Source organism: Elephantulus edwardii, unplaced genomic scaffold, assembly GCF_000299155.1.
Source record: "Elephantulus edwardii isolate Elephantulus edwardi_28Jun2011 unplaced genomic scaffold, EleEdw1.0 scaffold00166, whole genome shotgun sequence".
NCBI lineage: Eukaryota > Metazoa > Chordata > Mammalia > Macroscelidea > Macroscelididae > Elephantulus > Elephantulus edwardii.
The window spans coordinates 5,209,567-5,221,686 of NW_006399916.1; the positions used below are offsets into that span (position 1 = coordinate 5,209,567).

Genomic DNA, 12,120 nt, shown 5'->3' on the forward strand with positions numbered 1-12,120 from the left:
TTTTCCTGAGTTTCGTGCCACCAGGCACAGCTGCATTCCTGTGAAGCCTGTCTGTGTGTAGGCGTGTTCCTATGATCCCAGCAGCTCCAGGCCACCTCGAGTACAGCATGGTGAATGTTGCCTGGCCCCATGCTGTCTTTGGTCGACTTGAGTCCATTGTTGCCAATTTCTCTTGTTGTTACTGAGTGCTGTAGAGTCAGAAGTGACCCATAGCTGACCCTCCAGTGGGTTTTAGAGACAGTAAATCACACAGGATGAAATTGCTCATACTTCTCCCGGGGAACAGCTGATGGATTTGAACCGCATGCCTTTGGAGCTACAGCGCAGCTCCTTACCACTAGGCCACCAGGCTGGCAGGTGCCCAAAGGCTCCCTGACTTGAACTTCCCTTGTCTGTGGGAGAGCTGCCTTCTAACGCCATCGCTCCAATTGCTTCCAGGGGCAGCAGAATGAAAGAAGGCATGTCTGCCAACAGCACCACCAGCATCTCCCAGGCCAGGAAGGCGGTGGAACAGCTGAAGATGGAGGCCTGTATGGACAGGGTGAAGGTGAGTGCACACAGCCAGCCTCACCCTCCAGCTAGCACTCGGCTGGACACGCCGCTCCCTTCCAGGGCAGCCTGTGGGGGTCATCACATCACCCAGCAGAACATCCACCCACCTGGGAGAGCTATAGCCTGTTGGCTCAGAGTCCTGGAGTCTCAGGGTCCAAGTGATGTAAACACACCTAAAAGCTCCTTAAGGGGCCGGCTCATCTCTAGTTAGCTCTGCTGTCCTGCCAATAGGTGAGAAGGGCTGTGTAGCAGAGAGATCATCTGCTTTACTGCCCAGTACTGACTTTGAGGTTGAACACTATGTGATACCGACAGGAGCATGCGGACAGTCAAGCTCTGTGTGACATACCACATTAGTCACGTGTTCCTTTTGGGGAACTGAGAAAATACCTAATATTTTGGTATTTTTCTATTTGTTGAGACCTACTTTATAGCCTAACATGTGATCTGTTTTAGAAAATGCTTAATGTGTACTGGCAAAGGATGGATATTGTGTGATTCTTGTGTAGTGTGTTCTGTATACATCTGTGAGGTCAAGTTGTTTGATATTTTTTTTTTCTTTTGCGTCTTTCTTGAGCTCCTTTCTAGCTTGTCCTTCATAAAAAAACCAGTGTATTAAATCTCTTACTATTATTAGATAGCTATCTGTTTCCGTTTTCACATCTGTTAAAGTTTGATTATGTATTTTGGGATCATTAGGTGTATAGATGTTGTTGTTGTTGTTGTTGTTGCTTGCCTTCTAGTCAAGTACGACTCAGCGACTCTATGAACAAAAGACCTGACGCCCCTCTACAACTGTCAATATTTATCAAAATTCGTAGGGTTTCCAGAGGTATGTTGTTTAGGAAGTGGATGCCACTCTTGCTTCACTAGTTATGGCTAATATTAGTGCTCCTGTGGTTATAGGTGGATCTCCCTTTGGCTGTCACCAGCTTTAAAAAATCAAACTCATTGCATCAAGTCAGAACACATTAACTGACACTCTAGTGGGTTTTTCAGAGCCTGTATATTGCACAGGAGGAGATTGTCCTTCCTTCTCCTGCTGAGAAACTGGTGACTTTGAATCACATGTCTTTGGATTGGAAACTTCTTGCCACTGAGACACTCCCAGCTGGACACTGTGTTAAGTCAGGGACACACTGTGTGGGTATAGCCTGTCTACACACCAGCTGTTTACCAATAATTGGACACTGCCTGTACTGATCTGAATCAGTGCAGAGTATTGGCTAGGATTCCCCTGGAAGTCATAATATACCTCCTCCTCACTTACTGATTCACTCATTATCTGACATTTCATATTTATGATAATAGTGAAAAGATTTACTACCCAATTATTTTGTACATTCATAACACATGACTGAAAGTAACTGATACCAAGCTTAAGACCAGAGTAATGCTGACTGTGTTGGTTAAGGTTATGTGCCAGCTTGGCGGGCCCTGACTGTCAATGGTCTGGCAGTTGAGTGATGCTATAACATGGCAGTGATGCAGCGATTTTGACATCGCCACTTTGTGATCTGATGTAGTCTTCTTCCATTCTTGTGTAAGGCCTATTGTCACGCAAAGACCTGGTCTTTAACATGTTGAGAAGTGAGGAGTGGATAAATGAGAGTATTAGAAATTGCCCTTAAGAACTAGTAAGTGTGTTAATAGCAAATACTTATAATGTTAGAAGAAAAAAAGAAAAATCACAAATATCCAGCCTGCAGCGTTTGCTCAGAATTTGGAAGTGAGTCATCTTGGGAGGATCACATTGAGGATAATCAGATCTTGATGTCTTAACACTGGAGCCTGCCCCGAGCTGGGTCTTACAAAGGATTCCATTACAGCATAGAATAATATAGGAAGAAGACAGCTATAACTTGCCTGTGCTCTTGGCCTATAATTTTGTTTTATTTTCTTGGGGTACAGAAAGGAACAGTCAAAAGCCAACACAGATGCTTTTTGTTTATTCCAAGTATTATTATTAGATAGACAGATTGTTGAGAAATAGGTGTGGGTCTCTCTACTTTAGGTGCAAAGGATAAGTATCATAGCCAGGACAGCAATTATGTCATCTGTCTTGTTGTGGAATGTGACAATAGTAATTGCAACATTTTCTCCCACCATTGAAGCCTGTAATTATAGTGCAGCTAACAGGATTATGTGCTAACTTGAGTTGCTTTAATCACCTCTTTTACTCCGAAATGCAATGGCAAAATTCCACAGTTGTTTTCAGGCTACCAATTCTTTTCAACATCTGGTATCTTGTAACTCAACTCAATACTGAGAGGAGGCATGAGAGGCAGCAAGGCTCAGGGCATCATGAAGAACTGTAGATAAAGCAGACTTAGACTTGAGGAGAGAGGTGAGGGTCACTGAGTGTCAAAATTCCAACCAGAGTAAAAGCTTCTCTTTGGAAACTAACTGCCATGTTATGTTTCAAAGATGGTGGATGTTCTGTGGGATCTGCCGATGTCATTAGCCCATATTTTATGTGCATTGAGGAAAGTTTTCAGCTGTAGAAACCAGTCTATAGATGATTAAGAAAACTCACCTACCCAATTCAAGGTGCAGGTTGAGATTTAATTGTGCCTGCATGCTAAGCTATGTGCCTGGATGTCCCCTTTCATGGGGAAGACTGCATAAGCTCATCAGTTGTTGCTGCTCTGTCACTCTGATTAGATCTCATAGTGACCCATGTGAACAGAACTGCCCCATGGGAATTTCCAGTGGTGAGAGTTCTCACCACTGGGCCAATAGGCAGCATCATGGTAGACAGAGAAAAGACTGAGATGGTCAATGACTTCATTTTACTTAAATCCACAATCAGTATACTTGGTACTATCAGTAAAGAGATCAAACCCATATTGCACTGGGAAGATCTATAGTCAGCGGCCTCTTCAAATTACTGAAAAGCAGTGACATTTGTTTGAGGGTTAAGGTGCACTTGATTCAGGCCATGGAATTCTCAATCACTTATTATGTGCCTGAGAACTGGACAATTAATAAGGATGACAGAAGAAGAATTGATTCCTTTGAGATGTGGTCTTGGAAAAAGAGTACTAAATATCCCATAGATTGCAAAAAGGACCGACAGCTATGTCTTGTAGAAAGTGTAGCCAGATTGCTCCTTGGAGGCAAAGATGTTAAAACTCTATCTCACATACTTTGGGCATGTTGCTAGGAGAAGCTATTCCTTGGAGAAGGCCATCATGCTTGGGAAGGTGGAGGGATGGCAAAGGAGAGGATATTATGTTAGTATCAAGCAGGTGGATTGATGCAGTGACTGCAGTCATCGGCTCGAGTGTGTTAGAGATGAAAGAGTTGGCACAGGATAGTGTTGTTCATATGGTTGTGATGAATCCTACTGGACTCTGCAGCACCTAACAGCAAACATGTGGAGTTTCTCAGGTTGTAGAAGCAGATTGGCAAATCTTTTCTCTCAGTTGCATAGTCTTTTAATTCTTCAGATCACATCGTTTTTCCAGATTATCCATGATGCTTTGAAGAACATGGAGCATGTGAGTGGTCACTGAATACTCTATAACAAAAGGGAGCTGAAGTTGTTGTTAGGTGCCATCAAGTCAGCTGTGGCGTGTGGTGTCCCTGTGAACAGCAGGTGCCCCAGCCTTGCCAGTCCTCACCGTCTCTGACAGGCTCAAGTCCGTTGTCCCAGTCACTGTCAGTCCATCCTGTTGAGCATCTTCCTGTTCTATGCCGACCCTCCACCACCCCCAGCACGGATGCCTTTTCCAGGGTCCCACCCATCATGACAACATCCCCTCAAGACGTGAGATGAATTCTCACCCTCCTTGCCTCTAAGAAGCACCCCGTTGTGCTTTCTCCAAGACAGACCCGTTTGTCCTTTCAGCTGTCCATTCTGATCGTTAATGGAAACATCTGTTAGTCACTTTGCTGTAAAAGAACTCAGCTTACTAAACACTGCTGCTCATGAGTGGATCTCCCGGTTTGTTATTTTGCTGGGTTTGGGTTTATGTGTTTTTGGTTTGGTATTTTTTTAAAAAAGTAAATAAATAAAAGCCTGCTCCAGGCCCTTGCTTCAGATCCCTCAGGAGGCTTGGGGAACGGAGTCTCCCTCCACTCTGGAAGCCAGCCGGCTAGCGGGCAGGATGGCTGGCGTCTCCATGGCACCTCCTCTTGGTGGCAGTCAGGCAAGGGAAGTTTCTGGGGTCTTTTGCGTTGTGTGTTACTGTCCTTTTTGTCCTTCAAAGGTGAGTGGGCATTCCTGACCCCTAGAGTAAGGGTAATTAAGGATGGGGTCAAGCTTACAGAGCCTGCTCTAGGCCATAGCTTCAAATCCTATCAGCCTTTAATTGTTTTTGGTGAAACATTCTTCTAGGTCATGTAACCCTGGTATGTCCACTTGCTGTACAGAGGTAACTCGTGGATGCTGTGAAGCCAAATACTGTTACCCATGGTGGACAGTGTTTGGTGGAGCTCCCCAATTAAAACAAGCTTGGAAGGAGGACTGGCATCCACTTCCACAATAGCTTGCCTCTGGAAACCCTATGAACCTGGAGAAAGGACAAAAGTTATAAGGGAAGTGTCCAGGACTTTTGTTCATAGGGTCGCTATGAGTCGCCTGCAACTTGACGGCACTTAACAACAACACAATTTTTTTTTAAATCTGAGTAGGTAGGTCTAGGATGTTAATATTGTATGGAGCCAACCCAAACCCCCTCATCAGTCTTAAACTGAGCCTTTGTTACATGACCAGGTTCTCCATTTCTACTGTTAGGTGCACAGACAGAACAGATTAATCCAAAGACCTGTAGTTAAAACTAAGAAAATGCAACTGTGTTTGCAAAACAATAACAAAAGGAGGCAATCTAAGAAAAATGTGTTTTCCTAAGAACAAAACAAAAAAATTTGTGTCCTCGAGTACAGGAGGTGGTGTAACAAACCCCTTGATATGGCTCACTTCAAATCAGCAAAGGCAGGCATTGCAAGTGGATTGATTAGGGTGTTGCAGACTAAAAGTGGAAGATTCACTGGTGGGGGGGGGGGGGCTGGGCTTAGTCCCCTCTCTCCTCCACTAGATGGTCCCTCAGGCAGTATGTTTATTTTGTTTTCTTTTTTTTAATTTCATATTGGTTTGCATACAAAATTCATATACATTGTATTTCACACATTCCTACATTCACAGTGTTTCATATGATCATTCATATACACTGTGTCTTATAAAATTGATCACCCCTGATCTATGCCTACTATTACCCCATCTTTTCAGGTCCCCACTGGATCTTTCCTGATTCCTTCACCCCTTCCCCCACCCATCAAACTCTGCAACTTTGTGATTTGCCTGCTCCCCACCGTCAGCCCCATCCTCTTTTGACTTTTGTACATGTCTTATTAGTTATTCTTCTATTTTTACAATAGTGGTCTTAGTATTTGTCTTTATAAGCCTTAGTTCATTCACTCAGCATAATGCCTTCTAGCCTTTCCCATGTATTTTTTTTTAAATCATTGCTCCTAATTGCTGCATAGTATTTCATCGAGTATACCACAGTTTCTCAGTACATTCATAGGTTGGTAGACATTTGGGATGACATTTGCTATTGTGAATAATGGCTGATGTGTTTTGAGGACCTTCCTCCAATGCTTTGGAAGTGTTGAATTGACTGACAGCATAGCTGCCTCAATGATGCAGGCCCTTACGGTTGCTGTCAAAACTAAACTAGTTAGACCCATATGTGAAGGAAGTGAACAGCCATCTGACTAGGTAAAGTTACCAAGAGTAAGGCATTTTGAGCACTAGCAGAACAAATTGGCCACGTGGCGTGCATGCTGTTGGAAGCGTACCCCAGAGGTAGAAGGGGCTCGATCTGCCACAGAAGCTGGAGGAAGGAGGATGTTAGAGGTAAAGGTTGCTGGGGCCCACCTCGCACTTCCTAAAATGTGGTCAGAGGAGTGTGGCCCAGCGGAGACTTAGCTGTTTGGGTCTCCTTGGCAAGTCAGCCCTTCCATCCTGTGAGAAAACCTGTGAAATATGAGCGGTGTGACTCTTTTACTCATCAGACTTCCTGGATGCCTTGTCTACAAAAACAGAGAGAGTACTGACTAGTGAACAAACCATACTGGCCCCCTGAACAAGTCATCAGATTCTATCATCAATAAAGTGATGGCTGTAGACAATGGCTCAGAATAGAGATTCGGGGGCCAGATTGCCTGGGCTCCTGTTTTAGTTTCATTTCTTCCTCGATGATCTTGGGCACATTTCTTCACTTTTGAGCTCTAGTTTCCTCCCTGATAAAATTACTTTAAGAGATACTAATTGTTGTTTTTTTAATGTGATGTCATGTCGCCTGAGACTCGTAGAGACCCTATGTACAGTAGTAGCCCTGGAGCCTGCACTTGTCCTGAGTCACTCTCACTGACTCTGACACACCTGCCCCCGTTGCCCCAGCTACTGTGTCAATCCCTCTCATCTGGGGTCTTCCTCTCCTGCACTGTCCCTCCACTCTGCTGAGCATGATGTCCTTCTCCAAGATGACACATTCTGCATGTGAGGGAAAAAGTCAAAGTCAGTGCCTTGAGTTGAAACTAATTTACATCTGACCCTCTGGAGAGTTTCTAGAGGCTTTTAAATCATACAAGGGGGGATTGCTCGTCTTTCCTCCATGGACCAGTAGGTGGATTCGAACCACTTGTCATTGGAATGATAGCACAATTCCTTACCCACTAAGCCACCAGATCTCCCTAATAAAAGAGTTCACATAATAACTGCTCAGTAAATGTATGCTATTATTTTTTATTATGGTCTCCATGATCCAGCCTTGCTTGCTGAAAGTGAGGCAGACATGAGGCACTTTTGTTGCAGATCAAGGAATACACCGTTTGTTATAGATTGCATCTCATTATAAGAAAACAAAGATTATTACCACTGGACAAAAAGATAGCGTCATGATAGATGGAGAGAAGATTGAAACTTTCAATAGCTTCATCTTGCTTGGATCCACAATTAACACCCCTGGTACCAGTAGTCAGGAAATAAGGAGACACATTGCACTGCAAAAATCTGCAGTTACGAACCTCTCCAAATTATTGAGGAGTAATGATGTCAGTTTGAGGGCTAAGGTGCATCTGATTCAGACCATAGTCTTTCTGATTACTTGCTATACATTTGAGAGCTGGACAATAAATAAGGGTGACAGAAGAATTGATGCCTTTGAGCTGTGGTGTTGGAGAAGAGCACTTGAACATTCCATGAGCAGCCAAGAGAACAAACACATGTCTTGGAGAGGGTGCAGCTGGAGAGCTCTTTGGAGGCAGGAATGATGAGGCTTCACCTCATATACTTTGGGCATGCTGCTAGAAGGTCTGTTTCTTGGAGAAGGACAGGATGCTCAGAAGGGTGGAGGATTGGTGAGGGAGAAGAAGACCCTCAACCAGGTGGATTGACACGGTGACTGCTGCAATGGGCTCTTGTGTGTCAGGAAGTGTGAGGATGGTCCAGGATAGAACAGCGTTCAGATCTTTTGTTCATAAGGTCACTGTGAGTTGTCCTCGACTCAATGGCACCTAACAACAACAGTTCTTTTTTAAGTGGCTCCAAACGTTGGGGCACTGGTGGCACAATGAATAATGGATCAAGCTACTAAACAAAAGGTCATCAGTTCTAATCCACTAGGTGCTGTGCTGTAGAAAGATGACCTGTCTTCTCCCATGATATGTAGTGCAGATACTTCATCTGGACTGTTGCTGGCTGGAGGGCTGAAGATTTGCCTTCGCCCAAGTGTGGATCCTGCATGAAGGCCAGCTTTACATCATTCTCTGCATGACATCTGAGTTTCCAGGTCCCACACCCAAATTTTCCTCAGTCATTGGGCAGACAGCTTTTTTTCATGTCTCTTTGTTGTACAGAGAAATACCCTCTAGGATTGGGGCTGAGGGTGATTTTCCCCACATGGAGGATAATGACTAACTCCCCAAAATATCAAGGCCCCAGAACTTGTGGAGTCCGGGTCCAGTGGGGCAGCACTGGGTCACCACGCACTGGGCCTGACTCCACAGTAACAAGTGTTGTATCTTGTGGCCTCTCCTCATGGGACTGCGGGCGGACAGCTGCTACCCCCTAGGGCCATTTTAGCATGTACTGATTACTGTTAAGGAGGCCTGCTGGTGCTGTGGTTAAACACAAGGTCAGAGGTTTGAGCCCACCAGTCACTCTGAGAAAATGACATGGGGTCTGCTTCTGTGGAGACCTGTAGCTTGGGAAATCCCCTGGGCCAGTTCCACTCTGTCCCTCAGGCTCAATATGCACTGAATTAAACTCAGTAGCAATGAGTTTGGTTGATATTATTATGCTAATTTTATATGGGTATTTTAGTCTTCTGAGGTCTTCCTAAGGGCAGAAATAATGACTTCATTTTTACTCTTGTATTGCCTCCGTTAGTTTGTCCTTTGGTGCTGTCAGAGTGACTGCTACTCAGAGCAGCCCTGTCAAGAGCCGACCATCCTGTGGCCTGCCCTGCACCAGCCCCACAAGCTCTGTCCTGTGTGAGCCCACTGTCAGTCACTGTGGCAGTCTGACTCATTGAGGGTCTTCCTCACTTGTGCTGCCTTTCCCTGCATGAGGTCATCTCCCGAGGACTGGCCCTCCTGACCACATGCTCTGAGTATGTGGTCAGCACTGCACCATCTTCTCTCAGGAGCACCCTGTTGCATTCCACCTAGACACTTGTTTGCTCTTTTGCCAGTCCACGAGGTCCTCAGTACTCCTCTCCAGCACCACAATTCAAAGGCATCGATTCCTCTTCAGTCTCCCTTAACTCATTGTCCACCTTTCAGGAAGCAATTGAAAGCCCTGTGGCTTAGTTCAGGCACACTTTTGTTTTTATAAGGACATCCTTGCTCTTGAGCACCTTGGAGAAATTCTTGGACAGCAGATTTTCCCAGTGAAATGTCTTTTGATTTCTATTTTATTTTATTCAAAGTTTACAGAGACTTTGGATTTCCATTCATTCATTGCACTTTTCTCCCTTCTTACCCTTCTCCCCAAGTCACTTTTCTTTTTGAAAAGTAAAAGTCTTTCATTGTTATACAATCCCTCCCTCCAAGTCCACTCCACTTTGCTACCTTTGTTCTGGACTCCTGGCATAACAATAATATCCAATCACATATCCCATTTAAACAGTTCTCTCCCTCATCTGTTTCAATGCAGTCTACATTATTTATCCCCTCTTTCTCAGTCTCCCCCCAACCCCGATGTCAGTCCTCTTTTATAACAGTGGCATTATGCCGTATTCCACCCAGCATAATGTCCTCCAGGGTCACCCATTTTGTGAAATATTTCATGAGTTCCTTGTTTTTCAATGCAGTGTGTATTCCATTGTGTGAATATACCACAGCTTCTCTATCCATTCATTTGTTGATGGGCACTTGAGTTGTTTCCAATTCTTTGCTATTGTGAACAAAGCTGAAATAAACATAGGTGTGCATGTGGTCAAATGGTATTTCTATATGCAATTTTTTGAGAAAGCATCATACTGCCTTCCATAGTGGTTGCACCATTTTATACTCCCACCAACAGTGAATAAGGGTTCCAGTTTCTCCACAACCTCACCAACATTTGTTGCTTGCTGTTCCATTAAATTTTGCTATTCTTACTGGGGTGAGATGATATCTCACAATTGTTTTGATTTGCATCTCTCGTGGAGCTAGGGATTTTGAACATTTCTTCTTGGGTTTATTTGCCAGTCTTCCAAGCATCCTGAAAAATCTACAACCAGGAGAGGATAAAATAGATGAATGGGACCTTCTAAGAATCAAATCCCTATGCACATCCCAAAACTTCTCCAACTTGGTAAAAAGGGAAGCCACAGATTGGGGGAAAAATGTTTGGTAATGACATATCAGGGACTTATATCTCGACTTAAATACTCAAGAACCACAAGATAAAGGTCTTTTGATTTCTTGACTTTATCCGAAAGGTATACATTCAGAAAACACTTCCTGAACGAGGTCATAAGTCTTACAGAGAATTTTAAATAAACTGGAACAAGTCCAAAACAATGGAATATTGTTGTTATTGCTGCTGTTATGTGCTGTCAAGTTGCCTGTGACTCAGTGCCCCTACGTGCATCAGCTCTGAAAGCCTGTTCTATCCTGAACCATTCTCATTGTCTCCAACAGACCTTATCTCATATCTGCAGTCACCGAGTCAGTCCATTTCATCCTGGTTCTTCCTCTCCTGTGCTGTCCCTCCACTCTTCTAAGCATGATGCTCTTCTTCAAGGACTGGTCCCTCCTGGCCATGTGCCCAAAGTATGTGAGATGGAGCTTCAAAATCCTTGTCTCCAGGGAGCAGCTTCATTTCACCCTCTCCAAGACAGACCTGTTTGTTCTCCTGGCAGTCCACACAATATGTTCAACACTCTTCTCCAGCACCACTACTCAAAGACATTGGTTCTTCTGTCATCCTTAGTCATTGTCCAGCTATCTGATGTGTGGCAAGTAATTGTGAAGACCATGGCCTGTATCAGGTGCACCTTATGAGAAAATATAAAGAGGAAGTTGTGAAGGGATCGTGGTCAGACAGGACTTCCTTAAATCAGACATCTTGTGCACCAAGGAACGAGACTTAAGACACTTCAGGGGGTTAGATGTATATTAGGGAACAGCGGTCAGTCCCAACAGGACAGACCTTCTGTGTGAGCTGTCGGGGCCTGATATGTGCCTGACACACTCCCTGCAGGTAGACTCCTCCCTCCTGTGTATCCATTACAGCTGTGAGGGCCTCTGAGGTCAGCTTCCCTGGTCCTCCTTGCTTCCTCTCAAAGATTCCTATGAACCCCTGAACACATCAAACACCCCTACATTTCTTTAGGGTCTAAACTCTGACCACACTGCTATTAGAAGTGGAATCACAGACTATTAGATAGTAAAGGGGGTCATGTTGTTGTTGCTGTTAGGGGCCATCGAGTCAAATAAGACTCACAGTGATCCTGTGAACAGCAGATCTGAACCCTGTCCTATCCTGTGTCATCCTCATCATCTCTGACATAATTGAGCACACTGCTGCTATCACTGTGTCAGTCCACCTGGTTGAGGGTCTTCCTCTCTTTCCTTGTCCCTCCACCTTTCCAAGCATGATGTCCCTTTCAAAGGAATAGCCTCTCCTAGCAACTTGCCCAAAGTATGTGCAACAAAGCTTAGTAATCATCTTTGCCATCAAGGAGCACTCTGACTGCACTTTCTCCAAGACCTATTTGTTCTTCTGGCGGTCCATGGGATATTCAGTACTCTTCTCCAACATCACAACTCAAAGGAATCATTTCTTCTGTCATCCTTAGTCACTGTTCAGCTCTCACATGCATAGCAAGCAATTGAAAAGACCATGACTGAATTGGGCAAACCTTAATCCTCAAACTAACATCATTGCTCCTCAATGATTTGGAGATGTCCCTATATTACTCTGGAGATGAAAAGACAAGGAAAACGGGGTTGCCTTTATAGTAAAAAAAGTTATTTCTAGATCCATCTTGAAGTACAACATCGTGAGTGACAGGATCATATCCATACGCTTACAAGGAAGTCCAGTAAATACCACTATCATTCAGATAT

At 44.3% G+C, this 12,120-nt stretch overlaps 1 protein-coding gene across 1 annotated transcript in view; it reads left to right on the plus strand.

Annotated features, from left to right (window-relative positions):
* The first annotated feature begins 448 nt into the window (after positions 1 to 448).
* GNG4 (guanine nucleotide binding protein (G protein), gamma 4) overlaps positions 449 to 12,120 on the plus strand; it is a 16,994-nt gene continuing 5,322 nt past the window's right edge. The window contains exon 1 of the mRNA XM_006895379.1: positions 449 to 547. Coding sequence (XP_006895441.1) covers positions 449 to 547 — 99 coding nt within the window. The remainder of the gene's footprint in view (positions 548 to 12,120) is intronic.